Source organism: Cherax quadricarinatus, chromosome 88 (assembly GCF_038502225.1).
Source record: "Cherax quadricarinatus isolate ZL_2023a chromosome 88, ASM3850222v1, whole genome shotgun sequence".
Classification (NCBI taxonomy): Eukaryota; Metazoa; Arthropoda; class Malacostraca; order Decapoda; family Parastacidae; genus Cherax; species Cherax quadricarinatus.
The window spans coordinates 14522765-14544365 of NC_091379.1; the positions used below are offsets into that span (position 1 = coordinate 14522765).

A 21601-nucleotide genomic window follows, 5' to 3' on the forward strand; every position below is an offset into this window, starting at 1 on the left:
CAAGTCTCTTCTCAAAGATTACTTACTCACCCAAAACCAAATAAATACTGAATAACTGAACATTATAAATTGTATATCTTAAATGTTTCTCACAATTATATCACATAAATGTTAAACCTAAAACCCAATCTAACTTTATTATTTTTTAAATACACTACCTAACAGAATCACTACCTAACTGAATGCAACCATATGACCTGTCTTTGTAATACTCACTTGTGCTTTATAGTTATCTGTTTACATTAATGCTTTATCACTGATTTCATCATTGCTTAGTAGCAGCGCTGTATAGTCCTTGTGGCTTAGCGCTTCTTTTTGATTATAATAATAATAATAATCATTGCTTAGTTAATCTTAAGTTAATTTTAAGCCAGCCCGTAATGCTATGCATAGTATAAGTGGCTTTGGCATACTGCTCTTATCTGTATTTTTTTTGTACCTCTGTATGTGTGCACAAATTGGAAATAAATAAATAAATAAATAGAGGTCAGAGAGGAGAGGTACTGCTATTTTGTAAAGAATTTTATGTACAACAGGTAATAGGGAATTGAATAACTATAAAAATTAACTTTTCGATTCTAAATTTGGCTTATAAATAATATATATAGTTTTCCATCAGAAAAAGTATTTATATATTAAATTGTCAAACAATTCAAGTCTATTGAAAAAATCAGCCCCAGGTGTCATCAAGACAGAGTTTGTTATGCACCCTATTATACCCATCCTGTGGGTGGTAGTCACACCATACCCGTCCTGTGGGTGGTAGTCACACCATACCCGTCCTGTGGGTGGTAGTCACACCATACCCGTCCTGTGGGTGGTAGTCACACCATACCCGTCCTGTGGGTGGTAGTCACACCATACCCATCCTGTGGGTGGCAGTCACCCCATACCCGTCCTGTGGGTGGTAGTCACACCATACACATCCTGTGGGTGGTAGTCACACCATACCCATCCTGCAGGTGGTAGTCACCCCATACCCATCCTGTGGATGGTAGTCACACCATACCCATCCTGTGGGTGGTAGTCACCCCATACCCATCCTGTGGGTGGTAGTCACACCATACCCATCCTGTGGGTGGTAGTCACATCATACCCATCCTGTGGGTGGTAGTCACCCCATACCCATCCTGTGGATGGTAGTCACACCATACCCATCCTGTGGGTGGTAGTCACCCCATACCCATCCTGTGGGTGGTAGTCACACCATACCCATCCTGTGGGTGGTAGTCACACCATACCCATCCTGTGGGGGGTAGTCAAAAGATTACAAAGGTACATAATGGGTCCAGGGACTGGGCCTCAAAGTTATGATAGATGAACTAGTTACAAAGGTAATGAACTCCAGGTAGATCTGGTCACAATCATGACAAGTTACAGAGGTAATGAACTCCAGGTAGATCTGGTCACAATCATGACAAGTTACAAAGGTAATGAACTCCAGGTAGATCTGGTCACAATCATGACAAGTTACAGAGGTAATAAACTCCAGGTAGATCTGGTCACAATCATGACAAGTTACAAAGGTAATGAACTCCAGGTAGATCTGGTCACAATCATGACAAGTTACAGAGGTAATGAACCATCTACACTCCTATACATGGTTACAATCATGAACGAGAGGGAGCTGGACCTAAAGTCAGTACCTGACCAATTGGGCTATGGTTCGTATTTTGGTCTGCGTGCAGCCAGCAGTAACAGCCTGGTTGATCAGACCCTGATCCACTGTGAGGCCCGGTCATGGACCGGGTTATGGGGGCATTGACTCCTGGAACACACTCCAGGATTTAAACTTGAAGTTTTCTTTTCATAAAATATTATGTTTATTCTGTAATTCTTGTGAAATCAGTCTCCAACTTGGAAGAGAAGTGATCTTATTTTTTTTTTACACATCAGTTTTACAGGCCAGGAGCTGCTATCCTACTTAAGCTCATTTCAAAGCTTTATACCAACTCGAGGGCAAAAACAACATCCAGTATTGGTTCTCTGCTTAGACGAGGTGGGACTTACACAGATGACAAAGAAATGAGTGAGATACTGAAGTCCCAGTATGACTCAACGATTAGTGAGCCGTTAACCAGACTAAAAGTCGACAGTCTTTTATAGCTGAGACTTAAAATTTAGTTAATTAAAAAATCTTTGATAATATCCTAACACCACAAGACTTTGAAAAAAAACATTAAATTCTTACGTGCACTGCCCCAGGCCCAGACTCGTGGAACTCAGTGTTCATCAGGTACTGTAAGAAGTCCCTTTCACGTGCCTTAAGTATTCTAAAGAGAGGGAGCATGGACACGGGTCATCCCACAGTTGCTAAAAACACCAGACATAGCCCCACTCCACAAAGATGGCAGTAAATCAGTTGCAAAGAATTACAGATCAATAGCATTAACGTCCCACATAAAAATCTTTGAAAGGGTTCTAAGAGGCAAGATCGCCACCCACTTTGATTTTCACCAGTTACACAACCCAGGACAACATGGGTTTACAGCAGGTCCCTCCTGCCTATTCCAAATACTGGACTACTATGACATGGTCTTGGATGCTCTGGAGGACAAGCAAAATGCAGATATAGTATACACAGACTTTGCAAAAGCCTTTGATAAGTGTGACCATAGTGTAATAGCACACAAAACACGTGATAAAGGAATAACAGGAAAAGCTGGTAGATGGATCTATAACTTCCCAACAAATATAACACAAAGAGTAACAGTATACAGAGTAAAATTAGAGGCAGCTAGAGTGAAAATCTCCGTCACACAAGGCACAGTACTTGCCCCCATTCTTTTCCTCATCCTCATATCTGACATAAACATAGATATAAGACACAGCACCGTGTCTTCCTTTGCGGAAGACACCTGAATTTGCATAACAGTGTTATCCACTGAAGTCACTGCAAGTCTCCAAGCGGACATAAAACAAATCTTTAAATGGGCAGCAGTAAACAATACGAAGTTCAATGAAGACAAATTTCAATTATTCCGCTTTGGAAAACTCGAGGAAATTGAAACTGTATTGGATAATAAAACAAATTCTAATGACACATTAGAGCAAAAAACTAATGTGATAATATCAGAGGATCTCACTTTCAAAGATCACAACAATGTATCTACCACATCTGCTACGAAAAATGATTGGATGGATAATGAGAACCTTCAAAACTAGGGATGCTATGCCCATGACGATTCTCTTCAAATCGCTTGTTCTCTCTAGGTTGGAATATTGCTGTACACTAATGGCCCCTTTCAAGGCAGGCAAGATTGCAGACCTGGAGAATATACAATGAACTTTCATGGCATGTATAAGTACGATAAAGTACCTAAATTATTGGGAACGGCTGAAGCCCCTTGATGTGTATTCCCTGAAATGCAGGAGAGAAAGATACATGATAATATATACTTGGAAAATCCTAGAAGGACTAGTCCTATTTTTGCACACGAAAGCAAAAGATTCGGCAGGAGGTGGAACATCTTCCAATGAAAAGAAGGGGCGCCACGAGTACGGTAAAAGACAACACAATAAGTGTCAGGGGTCCAAAACTGTTCAACTGCCTCCCAGCATACATAAGGGGGATTAACAATAGACTTCTGGCTGTCTTCAAGAAGGTACTAGACAGCCACCTAAAATTAGTACCTAACCATCTAGGCTATGGTTCGTATGTCAGTTTGCGTGTGGCCAGGAGTAACAGCCTGGTTGATCAGGCCCTGATTCGCGATGCCTGGTCACAGACCGGGCCACTGACCCTCGAAACTCTTCTCCAGGTATACATATATGCAAACAACCACTGTGAAAAATAGTGACATTCCAACTGCCAACAGTACCTTGATAATGTGAGAATTCACAAAAATGCTTGGAATTTCATTTTTTTTCACATTGTTTGTTCTGCATATTGTGATATCACATACATTTTCCCATGACGCTGGACACATTTGGGATTGGTAAGCCCAGAGACTAATTTCATTCTCCTCCCATCGTATACTAAGCTAACCAAAAATATACAGACCAATAACTCCACGAAAACAAGTGATTTTTAAGGCAAAGAACAGACAGCAACTGTTTGAGATACGAAGATTTGAAGCTAGTTAAAGTCTCGATGCTGTGTGTCCAGTGAGAACTCGAGACATGTTTCCCTTAATGCTGGGCACATTTGGGGCATCTAGGGCATCGAGAGTTTAGCTAGCTTCCCAAACTACTCAGGTTTGCATCTATGTCAGCAGCAGTATGTTTATTTCTTTGAAAACCACTTGTTTACATGGATGCACTGATTTGTGTACTGCTGGTGAGACTGCTATCCAAACGGGTGAATGAATTTACTGTATATTACCAGCAACAAGTCGCACTAAGCCGTAAGATGCTGGGGGATACTTAATCTCAAATAATCAGATATTTGTTAACCCTGGCTATAAGATGTAGTGGTTATATTTTTAGTAAGCCTACTGGCCCATGCTAGACAAGTTTTTCTCAAATCCTCTCTTACTCATATATTTGTCCAACCTATTTTTAAAAGTGCCTGAACGTTTTACTTCCTTACTTACCAAAGAAGAGAAAATGAGCTCTAAGCTACATCAATCACCAGCTAAGAGCTATATCAGCTTGGGAAAACCGATGGCAAGTAACATTTGCACATGAGAAAACACAAATGATGGTCTCTAGGCACCATGGTGGTAATGCCTGAGCAGTAGCGAGTATGAATGGGAGAGTGTTGGTACCTGGGGAAGAAGTTAATATCCTTGGAGTGAAATTTGACTCCAAATTGACCATAAAGAACCACATTGTAAATCTTGCAAACAAAGCAGCCAGGAAACTTACAGCACTTCGACGTATCTCACATTTGCTTGACAGTAGGGGTTGCAAGATTCTGGACAAGGCACAAGTACGCTCACACCTTGAGTATGCTCCACTTTCTTGGTTTGCCTGCCCCCCCCCCCTCTCATCTGCGACTGCTTGACAGAGCAGAGAACAGTGCAAGACGTCTCATCTCTCGATTGGACCCATCCTGGATAGATCTATCATTTCAGCGGAGCCTTCAGCACAGGTGGGATGTAGGCGGCCTTACTGTTATGTACAAGGCCAATGCTGTCAAAGTACCACACTTGGCTCCACTTCGAGGACAGCGTGAAGCAAGCTTCTTTACCACAAGACAGGCAGAAAGCAGCAACTTCACTCTGGCTCAGTTGATCAAATGTAAATGCTGGCCCACAGATGGCTCTAACTTCATCCTATTCCCTACTTATGTAGGTAACAGCTGTTAGCTTGTCAATAAAGTTAGGAATCCTTAACTTGTCAACAGCTTGTCAATAACATGGTTTGACACATGTCATAACTTGTGTAAAAAAGAAAAAAGAAAAAAAAAGAGCATGTAGAAAGCCCTGTTGTAAAAAGCCCTGTTGCAGAAAGCCTTGTTGTGGAAAGCCTAGATGTGGAAAGCCCTGCTGTGGCCTTCCTGCTGTTGCAGTACACCTGCATAAACCCTACAGTGGGTAACTTGGGAACTTGTAGCACTGTAGTTCTGAATCAAGTCAAGTTCACTGTCGTAGCTGGTACTGATCTCCACCCACCTCCCGCCTTCCTTCATAAGTAAGTTCATTCAGGTATACACAAATACAGTTACATGGACTATCATACATAGCAGCATATGTGGAAAGTACTTAAGATAGAATCATAGAATTGATGAGGGAAAAAGAGTGAGTGGTGCACTTAGGAGTCTGTGGAGACAAAGAACTTTGTCCTTGGAGGCAAAGAGGGGAATGTATGAGAGTATAGTTTTACCAACGCTCTTATATGGGTGTGAAGCGTGGGTGATGAATGTTGCAGCGAGGAGAAGGCTGGAGGCAGTGGAGATGTCATGTCTGAGGGCAATGTGTGGTGTGAATATAATGCAGAGAATTCGTAGTTTGGAAGTTAGGAGGAGGTGCGGGATTACCAAAACTGTTGTCCAGAGGGCTGAGGAAGGGTTGTTGAGGTGGTTCGGACATGTAGAGAGAATGGAGCGAAACAGAATGACTTCAAGAGTGTATCAGTCTGTAGTGGAAGGAAGGCGGGGTAGGGGTCGGCCTAGGAAGGGTTGGAGGGAGGGGGTAAAGGAGGTTTTGTGTGCGAGGGGCTTGGACTTCCAGCAGGCATGCGTGAGCGTGTTTGATAGGAGTGAATGGAGACAAATGGTTTTTAATACTTGACGTGCTGTTGGAGTGTGAGCAAAGTAACATTTATGAAGGGATTCAGGGAAACCGGCAGGCCGGACTTGAGTTCTGGAGATGGGAAGTACAGTGCCTGCACTCTGAAGGAGGGGTGTTAATGTTGCAGTTTTAAAAACTGTAGTGTAAAGCACCCTTCTGGCAAGACAGTGATGGAGTGAATGATGGTGAAAGTTTTTCTTTTTCGGGCCACCCTGCCTTGGTGGGAATCGGCCGGTGTGATAATAAAAAAAAAAAAAAAAAATAACTTAAGATAACCCAAAAAAGTCAGAGTGACTTATTTCCATTGGGGTCCTTCAACTTCTGAATGTAAATATTAAAAAAAAACTTTATTTAGAAAGGAAAATGGAAAAACCAGTTTTCATTCTTAACTTTATTTTTATCTATTCAAAAGTGTGCAAATACACAATTGCAAATACACAAAAAAAATCCCTATTTTTGCTGTAGGTTCGTGCCCCCCATGGAAATTATTCACGCACTTTCTAAGGGGGCGAGGCCCCCCAGTTAAGAACCACTGCTCTGTGGTAGCTGTGTTGTGGTAGCTATGTTGTGGTAGCTGTGTTGTGGTAGCTGTGTTGTGGTAGCTGTGTTGTGGTAGCTGTGTTGTGGTAGCTATGTTGTGGTAGCTATGTTGTGGTAGCTGTGTTGTGGTAGCTGTGTTGTGGTAGCTTTGATGTGGTAGCTATGTTGTGGTAGCTATGTTGTGGCAGCTGTGTTGTGGTAGCTGTGCTGTTGCAATCCTGTGGCATTTTTTTCATACAAAATTCACGAATATCAAAAGTCGAATGCAATTAAAAAAAACTGAAAAAATAATGATAAATGTTTTTGTGGTGCCATTCTTTAATTTAACGTCTACTGCTCAGTGTTCCCAGGTGTCGAAGATGCACATAACTGATGTACACACAAAGTTTATCAATTCTGTGTATTTTTGCTTGTTCATGATTTGCTGAGTGTTACTGAAAAAAATATTTTTAGTGCTGGACTTCCCTAAGTTCCACTTTCTGTGTTTGTATTGGGCATTTATGTTAGCTTCTGAATCTCTTGGGTGGTTTGAGTTTCTTGAAGCAGTTGAGGTACAGCTCTTCTGTTCGTTTTGCGTGCATAGGTAAAGGGCATTGGATTATGGGATATGGAAGATAACTTCTTTGAATCACGCAAGGACTGAAACTAATCTAGGTAGTTATAATTATTGCAAAGCATAAAACCAATAAAGGTAATGCAGTGCATGCAGAATATGAAATAATCAGTTCTGAACCAAGAAAGGTTAGGGTAGTTCCATATCTGTGGATCTAGACCCCCTCAATAACCATGAAGGCACCTTGTTGCAAGATTGTGTAATCACAAGTAGCAAGCACAGTGGACCAGTATTATCATAAAATAAATACATTAAATTTCAATATTCACCTTCACATTATAACAATAACACTGAAGTGGATTAGAAAGTTTAGTTCATAACAAGAAACAAACCTCAAAGTATTTAACTGAAATGTGTTATTCGAGCCATTCATAAAAGCCATTTGGAAAACTATTCAAAGTTATCCATATCATAATTGAGCATGTTATTTTCCTCTGACCAAGCAGCATATTGGGCACCATCCATTTCTGAAGCAACAGCATTGTCATCACGAAGCCGATGACTTTCACCACCAATTGCCGCACCACACTCAGGACAAGTGCTCTCTATCATGGCTCCTCCACATTCAGTTATACAGTAAATGTGATTATTGGGACATTTATACCAATGGCCCTGTTTCAGTTCCATGGCCTTGAGTATCTGCATTCTCTCATCATTGGTGATTCCAAGTCCACCAAGGTATTTTTCACTTTCTTTCAAAAGGTTTATTGTTTCTTTTTCTTTTTCTGTGTCAAACTTAACTGTAGGACCCAAGATCATCAAAAGCTTTTTGTGTATTTGTGATAAAATTTGATTGTTATATTGAAATATCCTCTTTGTTAGGCTCCAGAAGGCTGGTAGAACTGCTAAACGCTGAAGTTCACAAGTAACTTCTTCCATCATCTGCGTGGAAATGCGAAGTTTTTGCTCAAATACTCGATTCACAACAAAGTGGACCTTTTCTGTTAGCTTACTTGTACACTCTGGAGCCTTTTTAAGTACTGAGTTAGCTTTATGTATGACCTGAGCTTGAAACTGAAGAAGGTTTAATTCAGAATCACTAAGATGCCTAAATTTTTCACTAACATGTAGTTCTAAGGTTTGTAATTTCACAACAAACTCCAAATGCACTGTGGTATCTGGAATACAACAAAACAATAAAAAAGTTAGCACATAATACATAGTTATGAAATATGGAAAATGTATTTCTGCAAAGTTCTATGAACTACCAGGAGATTTCAGCTCTAAACCAAAATGGTACAGGTTTAATCTTGGGAAGGTAAGACAGCAACTACCTGTTTACTGAGCAGTAAATATGAACCCAGAAGTTAGTAGACAGTTGTTGGTCACATTCTAAAAGAAGAGTTAATTATCTTGATAGAAATAGCCTCTCTGGGATAATACAAATATTTTTAAAGTGTTTTTCTTTATCCAGTGCTTATTCACTATCAGTAAGGAATCACCGCCACCTTTTCACTAAGTATGGTAGCAAAAGTAGAATGTGAAATCCAAGTTCATGACACTGAGATATGAAATTCACAACCTGTAAGCTGGACAGATAAAAACCAAACTGCTCTTTACAAAACCTAGTCCTGATGTGCATACAGAAGATCTCATTACTGGTGGCCCCTAGCAAAACTTCATAATCATTACTAGGAGGTTGGCTGAAGAAAATGCTCCCATCCTGTTTCTCATCCACACATCTGACATAAACAGAGATGTAAGCCAAAGGTCCGTGTCTTCTTTTGTGGATGACACTCGAATTGTTATGACAGTGACCTTCATCAAAGACACTGCAAGACTCCAAGTGGACATCAACCACATCTTTCAATGGGCTGCAGAAAACAATGAAGCGAAATTTCAACTACTCAGATATGGAAAACTTGAGGAAATTAAAACTGTATCAGGGCATAATACAAATTTTAACCACACAATAGAGTGAAAAACTAATGTGAAGGACCTGGGAGTGATAATGTCAGAGGATCTCACCTTCAAAGACCACAACAATATATCTACCTCACCTGCTAGAATAATGATAGTATGGATAATGATAACCTTGAAAGCTAGAGATGCCAAGCCCATGATGATTCTCTTCAAATTGCTTGTTCTCTCTAGGCTGGAATACTGCTGTATACTAACTGCCCCCTTCAAGGCAGGTGAAATTGCTGACCTGGAGAGTGTACAAAGAACTTTCACGGCACACATAAGTACAATAAAGCACCTAAATTACAGAGAATGTTTGAAATCCCTGGATTTGTATTTCCTGAAATGCAGGCAAGAAACATACATAATAAGTGGGATTAATGCCAAACTTGCAGAAGAAAATCACTCCCTACGAAAGCAAAAGACTCGGCAGGAGATGAAACATTCCCCCAATGAAAAGCAGGGGTGCCACTAGCACGATAAGAAACACAGTAAGTGTCAGGGGCCCAAGACTGTTCAAATGCCTCCCAGCAAACATAAAGGGGATTACCAATAGACCTCTGGCTGTATTCAAGGAGCTGGACAGGTACCTTGTCAGTACTCGATTAGCCAGGCTGTGGTTTTTCTTATGTCAGTTTACATGCGACAAGCAATAACAGCCTTTCTGATGAGACCCTGATGAACCGAGGCCTAGTTTCAGACCGGACTGCAGGGGCATTGACCCCAGAAACTATCTCCAGGTATACAACCACAATGACAAAGTTTTGGTTTTCAATATTTCCTGCAAAATCTTCACCTACATCATCTAAGGTGTTTAGTAATTCCGAGGAAATGAGTGACTGTGACATACTGGGCTACCTTCCCTTGTTGCCTGTTTATTCTGTTGCATCTGAATGAGTTATAACCTGGGATCCATATTTTGTTGTCAGTAAAATGAATGGTTGCTGACTCCAGAATTCTTTCCAGTGGTTCTGTAGTCATCTGAATTTATTGCTGGCCTTTCCCCATTCCCCAGTTTATACATGGAAATGTATCCTTTAATAATAATAATAATATCTTTATTTCTACAAGTACATGTACAAGGTATATAGGCCTAGTTGAAATCAATGACATACTAATACTATATAGAAAGCCGCTTGTTTTGCAGAGCATTTCGGGTAAATTAGGTCAATTTTGTCCCAGGATGTGACCCATATTGCTGCACACTAACAGCACCTTTCAAGGCAGGTGAAATTGCTGACCTAGAAATAACACCTCATTTACTGGGAACACTTGAAGTTCCTCAACCTGTACTCTCTGGTGACTGGTGGCCTGGTGGCTAAAGCTCTCGCTTCACACGGCAAGTGTCTGGGTTCGATTCCCAGCCAGGGTAGAAACATTGGGCGTGTTTCTTTACACCTTTTGTCTATGTTCACTCATCAGTAAAATGGGTACCTGGGTGTTAGTCGACTGGCGCGGGTCACATCCTGGGACAAAAGTTACCTAATTTGTCCGAAATGCTCGGCATAACAAGGGGCTTTCTATATAGTAGTATGTCACTGATGTCAACTAGGCCTGTATACCTTGTACATGTACTTGTAGTACATAAAGATATTATTATATTATATTATTATTAGAACACAGGCAGGAGAGATACATGATTAGATATACTTGGAAAATCCTAGAGGGATTAGTACCAAACTTGCACATGAAAATCACTCCTTATGAAAGCAAAAGACTTGGCAGACAATGCAACATCTCCCCAGTGAAAAGCAGGGGTGCCACTTGCACAATAAGAGACAACACAATAAGTGTCAGGGGCCCAAGACTGCTCAACTGCCTCCCAGTATACATAAGGGGGGATTACCAATAGACCCCTGGCTGCCTTCAAGAAGGCACTGGACAGGAACTTAAAGTCAGTACCTGACCAGCTGGGCTGTGGTTCATACGTTGGATTGCATGTGGCCAGCAGTAACAGCCTGGCTGATCAGGCCCTGATCTACTACGAGGCCTGGTTATGGACCAGGCCATGGGGGCTTTGACCCCCAGAATACCCTCCAGGTATCAAGTATACTCTAGGGGGAAAGGAACCCAAGCACATAAAACAATAAGGTAAGTTTTTATTTTAACGATGAGATCTGAGTATGTACTAAAAGTCTTCTCAAACCTGTAAAAAAACAATGAATTCAGTCAACAGGCCAGTTCAGAGAAATCTGATATGGCATCCTGCATATTGCCAATACTATATGTCTAAAATTTTATCTAATTATTAATATTTTTACCTTTTTACACTAATTCTTGCCAGGAATCTCAGCTTCTTATTCATTAGATATGTTCATATTAAAAATAATTCAAACCTATAAATGAAGATATTTTCATTTACCTATATTTTACATGAAATTTAGATACACTTTACCTTTTAATTAGTAATACAGTGTAAGTTTCCCAGTACTTAATTAATGGAGTTTAAGAATACTTTTATCATATTGGACTCTGAACCTTCACATCTCACCTTCCACATATAAACCTCTGAACTCTTGCAGCTCACTTTCTAAAGACAAAACTCTAAGCCTTAGTCTCCCACCTTCATGGAAAAGCCAGAAAAAAAATCTAATATTTACCTTGTAATAATAAGAGAAGATCTTGTTTTCGAACTGTTTTTTTCTCTCTGAAGTACTTTTTCTTGACTGCCTCTACATCTTTATAGGCTTTCAGCAAAAATCCATAATAACGACGATTATTATAAATGGGTTTCTTGCATCGAGGACACTGTTTCATGCCGATCTCTCCTCCATCCTGAGCGAGCCATTCTTTTAACCCTTCAGCTTCTATGGTGTGTCCACAGTCCTCCAATAACACAAACCTGTGAGGGTAATAAAATATGTTTTTTAAATCATTTAGCATGGGAGACAGTGGTTTCCTGTTTCTGCCTACATGTGGATCCCTGCCTTTCGTCAGCAAGTGTTCATTACATTTCTTTGGAATACAAATGCATGCACACATACATACACAACACAGAATACACACACAACACAACACACAGAATACACACACAACAAAACACACAGAATACACAACACAACACAAGAAGAAAGGCAGAAACTGAAAGAGATGGTACAAAGACAAAAGGAGGAAAGAGAGGTGAAGATAGAGATGGACAGGAGAACCCAGACTCAGGAGGAAGATCAAATACGGACTCCCTCGCAACCACCTACAGAAGCCACCCAACCAGGACAACTCCAATGCAATCAAACATTCTAACCCAAAACACACATGCCATATCCAATGCCCCTACCCACCTCATTACAAACTCCACACAGCAACCACCTATAGCTCCTCATCAGGTCTCCCACTTCCCCAACCCCAATGTACCCCCAGACCACAGTTTTAGAAAAGAAGTTGAAGGTGTGGTATACAAATGCAGATGGAATAACAAATAAGTGTGAGGAGTAGCATGAAAGAATCAAGGAGACATCCCCAGACATAATAGCACTCACAGAAACAAAACTCACCAGGATGATAACAGATGCAATCTTTCCACCTGGATATCAAATCCTCAGGAAAGACAGAGGGACGAGAGGGAAAGGGGGAGTTGCACTGCTCATTAAAAACCGGTGGGGGATTTGAGAAAATGGAAGGAATGGATGGTATGGACGAAAGGGACTACTTAATAGGAACAATCCAGTCTGAAGGCTATAAGGTGGTAATTGCAGTAATGTATAACCCGCCACAGAACTGCAGGAGGCCAAGAGAAGAATACGACGAGAGCAACAGAGCAATGGCCGACAAACTAGCCGAGGTGGCCAGAAGAGCTCACATGGGGTAGCAAAGTTACTAGTTATGGGTGATTTCAATCACAAGGAGATTGACTGGGAAAACCTGGAGTCCCATGGGGGTCCTGAAACATGGAGAGCGAAGATGATGGATGTGGTACTGGAAAACCTCATGCATCAACATGTTAGAGACACTACCAGAGAGAGCAGTGAGGATGATCCAGGAAGACTGGACCTTGTATTCACCTTGAGTAGTTCGGACATCGAGGATATCATGTATGAAAGGCCCCTAGGAGCTAGTGATCATGTGGTTCTGTGCTTTGACTACATAGTTGAGCTACAAGTGGAGAGAGTAGCAGGAATAGGATGGGAAAAACCAAACTACAAAAGAGGGGACTACACAAGCATGAGGATCTTCCTGCAAGATGTTCAGTGGGAGAAAGAACTGGCAGGAAAACCAGTAAAAGAAAAGATGGGTTATGTGACAACAAAATGCAAGGAGGCAGAGGAGAGGTTTCTTCTCAAGGATAACAGAAATAATGGGAAGACCAGAACGAGTCCTTGGCTCACCCAAAGGTGTAGGGAGGTGAAAACTAGGTGTACTAGAGAATGGAAAAGGTACAAGAGACAAAGGGCCCAGGAAAATAAAGAGATCAGTCAAAGAGCCAGAAAAGAATATGAACAGATGAGAAGGGAGGCTCAACGACAATATGAAAATGACGTAGCATCGAAAGTCAAGTCTGATCAAAGCTGTTGTATAGCCACATCAGGAGGAAAACAACAGTCAAGGACCAGGTAATCAAACTCAGGAAGGTTGATGAGGGGGTTCACAAGGAATGACCAAGAGGTATGTGAGGAGCTCAACACGAGATTTAAAGAAATATTTTCAGTGAAAACAGGTAGGACTCCATGAAATCAGAATAGGGAGGTACACCAACAAGTGCTGGATGAGTTACACATAACTGAGGAGGAGGTGAAGAAGCTGCTATGTGAACTTGATACCTCAAAGGTGGTGGGAAAAGACAACATCTCTCCATGAGTTCTTGGAGAGGGAGCAGAGATGCTGTGTGTGCCGCTAACAAAGATCTTCAACATATTCATTGAAACTAGGCAACTACCTGATGTATGGAAGATGGCAAATGTAGTCCCAGTTTTTAAAAAAGGAGACAGACATGAGGCATTAAACTACAGACTTGTGCCACTAACATGTATAGTATGCAAAGTCATGGAGTAGATCATCAGGAGGAGAGTGGTGGAGCACCTGTAAAGAAACACGCATATAAATAACAACCAGCACAGTTTCAGGGAAGGAAAATCCTGTGTTACAAACCTACTGGAGTTTTATGGCAAGGTGGCAGAAATAAGATAAGAGAGAGAGGGGTAGATAGACTGCATTTTCTTGGAATGCAAGAAGACCTTTGATACAGTTCCTCATAAGAGGTTAATGCAAAAGCTAGAGGATCAGGCACACATAACAGGAAAGGTACTGCAATGGATCAGAGAATATCTGACAGGGATGCAACAACGAGTCATGGTACGCGACAAGGTGTCAAAGTGGGCGCCTGTGACAAGCAGTGTTCTACATGGGTCAGTCCTAGGACCTGTGCTGCTTTTGGTATATGTGAATGACATAATGGAAGGGATAGACTCAGAAGTGTCCTTGTTTGCAGATAATGTGAAGTTAATGAGGTGAATCAAATCAGCTGACGATCAGGCAGGACTACAAAGAGGCCTGGACAGGCTGGACATGTGGTCCAGCAACTGGCTCCTTGAATTTAACCCTGCCAAATGCAAAGTCATGAAGATCGGGGAAGGGCAAAGAAGACTGCAGACAGAGGATAATCTAGGTGGCCAAAGACTGCATACCCCACTCAAGGAAAAAAGATCTTGGGGTGAGTATAATATCAAAAGCACATCTCCTGAGGTGCACATCAATCAGAGAACTGCTGCAGCATACGGGTATCCGGCAAATCTAAGGATAGCATTCTGATATCTCAGTAAGGAACCGTTCAAGACTCTGTATACCATATACATCAGGCCTATACTGGAGTATGCAACACAAGTTTGGAATCTACACCTGGTCAAGCACGTCAAGAAATTTGAGAAAGTGCAATGGTTTGCAACAAGACTAGTCCGAGACGACACTGGAGGATAAAAGGGTCAAAGGGGACATGATAACGACATATAAAATACTGCACGGAATAGACAAGGTGGACAAAGATGGGACACAGAAACATGGGGTCATAATTGGAAAGTGAATACTCAAATGAGTCAAAGGAATGTTAGGAAGTATTTCTTCAGTTATAGAGTTGTCAGGCAATGGAATAGCCTAGAAAGTGATGTAGTGTAGTAGAGGTGGGAACCATACATAGTTTTAAGATAAGGTTTGATAAAGCTCATGGAGCAGGAAGGGAGAGGACCTAGTAGCAATCAGTGAAGAGGTGGAGCCAGGAGGTATGACTCAACCCCTGAAACCACAAATAGGTGAGTATACAACCATACACTCACACACACAACCATGCACATCTGGAATGGAACAAGAATATAAAAGACAACCAGCATGGATTCATGGAAGGCAAATCCTGTGTCACAAACCTCCTGGAGTTTTATGACAAGGTAACAGAAGTAAAACACAAAAGAGAGGGGTGGGTTGACTGCATTTTCTTGGACTGCAAGAAAGCCTTCGACACAGTTCCCCACAAGAAATTAGTGCAGAAGCTAGAGGATCAGGCACGTATAACAGGAAGGGCACTGCAATGGATCAGAGAGTACCTGACAAGGAGGCAACAACGAGTCAAGGTACGAGATGAGGTATCACAATGGGCACCTGCGACAAGCGGGGTTGCATAAGTGTCTTAATCTTCAACTTATCAGTTGTAATCCATTTATCACAGGACAATGTTTGTTGTAAAGGCTTTGTATTTTTCATAAAAATTTTTTAACCCATGCGTTAATGATCCTGTCATTGGTAAATTCTATGTGCCAGTCAATGTAACTTAGTGCTGTAGTGAAGTTAATTACTGATGTCTCACCATAGATATGAAATAAGATCCGACTAGATTCAGTTACAAATGTTAATTATGAAGGTGGGACAGTGACCAGTAGTGTTGTCTGTGATTACACCTAATATATGATCAATTATGGTTGCACTCATCTCGGTTATCCTTGTTGGTTTCATTATTGGTGGTATGTGCTGTGGACTGTTCATACTATTTATGAAGTCAGTTACTGGTGGGCCTTCAATCAGGCCAAGGTTAATGTTGATATCACCAGGGAGTAAAAGGTAATGTTTGTTTAGTTTCTTGTTAGTTATTAGGTTCTTTAGGTTGCCACTAAAGGTTGGGATATTATTATGAGGTAGACTGTAGACTGCAATAACTGCAAAAGTTTTTTTGTAGAAAAGTGGAACCACAGTCGATGGCCTCCACTCCAAACCAACAGATACAGATACTAATGCCGGAAAAAAAATCCCCCCCCAGTACCAACAATACCACCAGTCTGATGACATTCTTCTTTGCAAATATACAGGGTCTAAAGCCAGCAACAAACAACAGAATACCTTTCATCCGTGGACTGCTTGCAGAGGCAAAGGCAATGTTCGCGGCTTTCACTGAGACCCACATAAAGGATCACTTGGACAATGAAATATGGATCCCAGGTTACAACCTATACAGATGTGACAGAGTGAACAGGCAAAAAGGATGGGGGGGTTGGCCTGTACATTGCAGAGTCACTTGTTTGCACAGAACTGCTTAATGCCTCAAATGATGTAGTGGAAGTTTTAGCAGTAAAGGTCGAGAACCAAAACCTAGTCATCGTGGTAGTCTACAAGCCTCCGGATGCAACATCCCAGCAATTCCAGGAACAGCTGTTAAAAATTGACCACTGTCTGGAAAATCTTCCAGCTCCTGCACCCAACATCTTGCTCCTGGGGGATTTCAACTTAAGGCACCTAAAATGGAGGAATATAGCAAATAATATTGTTGCAGTAATAACACCAGGAGGCAGCTCTGATGAAAACTCACACTCACACGAGCTTTTAAATCTCTGCACAAAATTCAATTTAAACCAGCAAATAATAGAGCCTACTAGACTGGAGAATACACTAGACCTCATCTTCACTAACAATGATGATCTGATAAGAAATGTCACCATATCAAAAACAATATACTCAGATCACAACATAATTGAGGTTCAGACATGTATGCGTGGAGCCCCAGACCGACATAATGAGATTAGTCACGAGGGAGCATTTACCAAATTCAACTTCAATAACAAAAACATAAAGTGGGACCAAGTAAACCAAGTCCTAACCGATATAAGCTGGGAAGATATACTAAGCAACACAGACCCCAACTTATGCCTAGAACAGATTGACTTGGTGGCACTCGATGTATGCACAAGGCTTATTCCTCTAAGAAAAAGGAGGAGTAGATGCAAAATAGAAAGAGACAAGCACTCCCTTTACAGGTGACGGAAAAGAACAACAGAGCGGCTAAAAGAGGTCAATATATCTGAAATGCGTAGGGAGACACTGGTCAGAGAAATAGCAAGCATCGAACTTAAGCTAAAGGAATCTTATAGGAGTCAGGAATCGCGGGAAGAACTAAAAGCCATAAATGAAATCGAAAGAAACCCAAAGTATTTCTTCTCCTATGCCAAATCAAAGTCGAGAACAATGTCCAGTATTGGGCCCCTACTTAAACAAGATGGGTCCTACACAGATGACAGCAAGGAAACGAGTGAGCTACTCAAGTCCCAATATGACTCAGTTTTCAGCAAGCCGCTAACCAGACTGAGAGTTGAAGATCAAAATGAATTTTTTATGAGAGAGCCACAGAATTTGGTTAACACAAGCCTATCCGATGTTATCCTGATGCCAAATGACTTCGAACAGGCGATAAATGACATGCCCATGCACTCTGCCCCAGGGCCAGACTCATGGAACTCCGTGTTCATCAAGAACTGCAAGAAGCCCCTATCACAAGCCTTTTCCATCCTATGGAGAGGGAGCATGGACACAGGGGTCGTCCCACAGTTACTAAAAACAACAGACATAGCCCCACTCCACAAAGGGGGCAGTAAAGCAACAGCAAAGAACTACAGACCGATAGCACTAACATCCCATATCATAAAAATCTTTGAAAGGGTCCTAAGAAGCAAGATCACCACCCATCTAGAAACCCATCAGTTACTCAACCCAGGGCAACATGGGTTTAGAACAGGTCGCTCCTGTCTGTCTCAACTATTGGATCACAACGACAAGGTCCTAGATGCACTAGAAGACAAAAAAAATGTAGATGTAATATATACAGACTTTGCAAAAGCCTTCGACAAGTGTGACCATGACGTAATAGCGCACAAAATGCGTGCTAAAGGAATAACAGGAAAAGTCGGTCGATGGATCTATAATTTCCTCACTAACAGAACACAGAGAGAAGTCGTCAACAGAGTAAAGTCCAAGGCAGCTACGGTGAAAAGCTCTGTTCCACAAGGCACAGTACTCGCTCCCGTCTTGTTCCTCATCCTCATATCCGACATAGACAAGGATATCAGCCACAGCACCGTGTCTTCCTTTGCAGATGACACCCGAATCTGCATGACAGTGTCTTCCATTGCAGACACTGCAAGGCTCCAGGCGGACATCAACCAAATCTTTCAGTGGGCTGCAGAATACAATATGAAGTTCAACGATGAGAAATTTCAATTATTCAGATATGGTAAACACGAGGAAATTAAATCTTCATCAGAGTACAAAACAAATTCTGGCCACAAAATAGAGTGAAACACCAACGTCAAAGACCTGGGAGTGATCATGTTGGAGGATCTCACCTTCAAGGACCATAACATTGTATCAATCGCATCTGCTAGAAAAATGACAGGATGGATAATGAGAACCTTCAAAACTAGGGAGGCCAAGCCCATGATGACACTCTTCAGGTCACTTGTTCTGTCTAGGCTGGAATATTGCTGCACACTAACAGCACCTTTCAAGGCAGGCGAAATTGCTGACCTAGAAAATGTACAGAGAACCTTCACGGCGCGCATAACGGAGATAAAACACCTCAATTACTGGGAGCGCTTGAGGTTCCTAAACCTGTATTCCCTGGAACACAGGCGGGAGAGATACATGATTATATACACCTGGAAAATCCTAGAGGGACTAATACCGAACTTGCACACGAAAATCACTCACTACGAAAGCAAAAGACTTGGCAGACGATGCAACATCCCCTCAATGAAAAGCAGAGGTGTCACTGGCACGTTAAGAGACCATACAATAAGTGTCAGGTTCCCGAGACTGTTCAACTGCCTCTCAGCATACATAAGGGGGATTACCAACAGACCCCTGGCAGTCTTCAAGCTGGCACTGGACAAGCACCTAAAGTCGGTTCCTGACCAGCCGGGCTGTGGCTCGTACGTTGGTTTGCATACAGCCAGCAGTAACAGCCTGGTTGATCAGGCTCTGATCCACCAGGAGGCCTGGTCACAGACCGGGCCGCGGGGGTGTTGACCCCCGGAACTCTCTCCAGGTAAACTCCAGGTAATATATGCAGTAGGGCCCTGCTGTATGGTATTTTGCCTTACGGCATTACGCTACTATGGCAATTTCAAATTATGATCAAAACTTGCTATACAGTGATTCAAATACGGTGTGCCCCACCCGGTTTGTTTACATTCTCCATGAGCACACCTCTATTATGTCTGTCCAAAATTTCAAGTGTTTTAAAGTTATTGCATATTTTATATGTACATACTCTGATAATTATACTTATGTGTACCTGTACCTAAATATACTTACAGACTGTGCTGGCATGCAGGCACACATTAAAATCACTAAGAGTCTTTCTACTCTTGATGCAATACGTAATCTCTTGGGCACATTAAATGTTGTATATTACGTTAATACATACAGACATTTCCATTAATCCATCTATGGTATTTTTTCAAAATTATATAATAAACATGCTACATAGCATATAAACATGATAAATACACCTCACAGTAGAATAAATTAACATAAATATGAGATGTGGTAGCCAGGCAGGTGACTTATAGGACTTGTGGTAGTCAGACGACTTGTAGTCCAACATCAGAGAAAATGTGTCACTATAATGTTACTGGGGGTAACTAGAAAATTATTCCTTTCGTATGCCTTCACTCAGAGTGTCATTTCTTCAAAAAATGGTGTTACAGGAGAATGGAAGTGTTTTCATTTATTCTACTGTATCAACGTGGAGACAACTTGTACACATAGTAAAGTGATGAAAACCAGATGCGTTCGCCTGGTTTATTTACAATACGTGTGGGTGGAGTGGGGCTGGGCTGGCTATAACCTGACTTCCTACAAATAAAACTCATTACTTTTATTTATTTATTTATTATTAATTTGGACATGATACATAGATGCACAAAGAAATACAGTGGCTAAGGGTAACATGCCAAAAGCCCCTTGTATGCAGAGCATTATGGGCAGGCTTAAAATTAACTTGAGATTAACTAAGCAATGATGTATTCAGTGGTAAAAATTATAGTAAACAAATAACAATTAAACACAAATGAATATTACAAAGATAGGTCATATGGTTATTTACTAAGTTGCTGTGTATTCAATAGAATGGAGTATTCTGTTAGGTAGTGTAATTAAAAAAAAAAAAAAGTTTGATAGGGTCACAGGTTAAACATTTATGAGATACAATTATTCAGTATTTATTTAGTTGTGGGTGAGTGATTGATTTTTAAGAGTGGTGAGTGGTGCACTTAGGAGTCTGTGGAGACAAAGAACTTTGTCCTTGGAGGCAAAGAGGGGAATGTATGAGAGTATAGTTTTACCAACGCTCTTATATGGGTGTGAAGCATGGGTGATGAATGTTGCAGCGAGGAGAAGACTGGAGGCAGTGGAGATGTCATGTCTGAGGGCAATGTGTGCTGTGAATATAATGCAGAGAATTCGTAGTTTGGAAGTTAGGAGGGGGTGCGGGATTACCAAAACTGTTGTCCAGAGGGCTGAGGAAGGGTTGTTGAGGTGGTTCGGACATGTAGAGAGAATGGAGCGAAACAGAATGACTTCAAGAGTGTATCAGTCTGTAGTGGAAGGAAGGCGGGGTAGGGGTCGGCCTAGGAAAGGTTGGAGGGAGGGGGTAAAGGAGGTTTTGTGTGCGAGGGGCTTGGACTTCCAGCAGGCATGCGTGAGCGTGTTTGATAGGAGTGAATGGAGACAAATGGTTTTTAATACTTGACGTGCTGTTGGAGTGTGAGCAAAGTAACATTTATGAAGGGGTTCAGGGAAACCGGCAGGCTGGACTTGAGTCCTGGAGATGGGAAGTACAGTGCCTGCACTCTGAAGGAGGGGTGTTAATGTTGCAGTTTAAAAACTGTAGTGTAAAGTACCCTTCTGGCAAGACAGTGATGGAGTGGATGATGGTGAAAGGTTAACTTTTTCGGGCCACCCTGCCTTGGTGGGAATCGGCCAGTGTGATAATAATAATAATAATAAATTGAATTTATAAACAGGTGAGTAAGTGATTTTTAAGAAGAGACTTGAATTTATATTCACAGGTAATGAATTCCAGATTTTTGGGCCTTTTATGTGCATTGAGTGTCTGCACAGTGTGAGA

General features: G+C 41.5%; 1 protein-coding gene across 2 annotated transcripts in view; it reads right to left on the reverse strand.

Annotated features, from left to right (window-relative positions):
• Positions 1–21601, reverse strand: part of LOC128698633 (NFX1-type zinc finger-containing protein 1-like) — a 52583-nt gene that overhangs the window by 11673 nt on the left and 19309 nt on the right. The window contains exons 3-4 of one of the 2 annotated variants that reach the window (XM_070103996.1): positions 11832–12073; positions 6553–8447 (exon numbers count right to left, since the gene is read on the reverse strand). In XM_070103996.1, coding sequence (XP_069960097.1) covers positions 7720–8447; positions 11832–12073 — 970 coding nt within the window. In that variant the 3' untranslated portion in view covers positions 6553–7719. Of the gene's footprint in view, positions 1–6552; positions 8448–11831; positions 12074–21601 lie in introns of those variants that run through there. The other variant, XM_070103997.1, reaches the window with a different exon arrangement.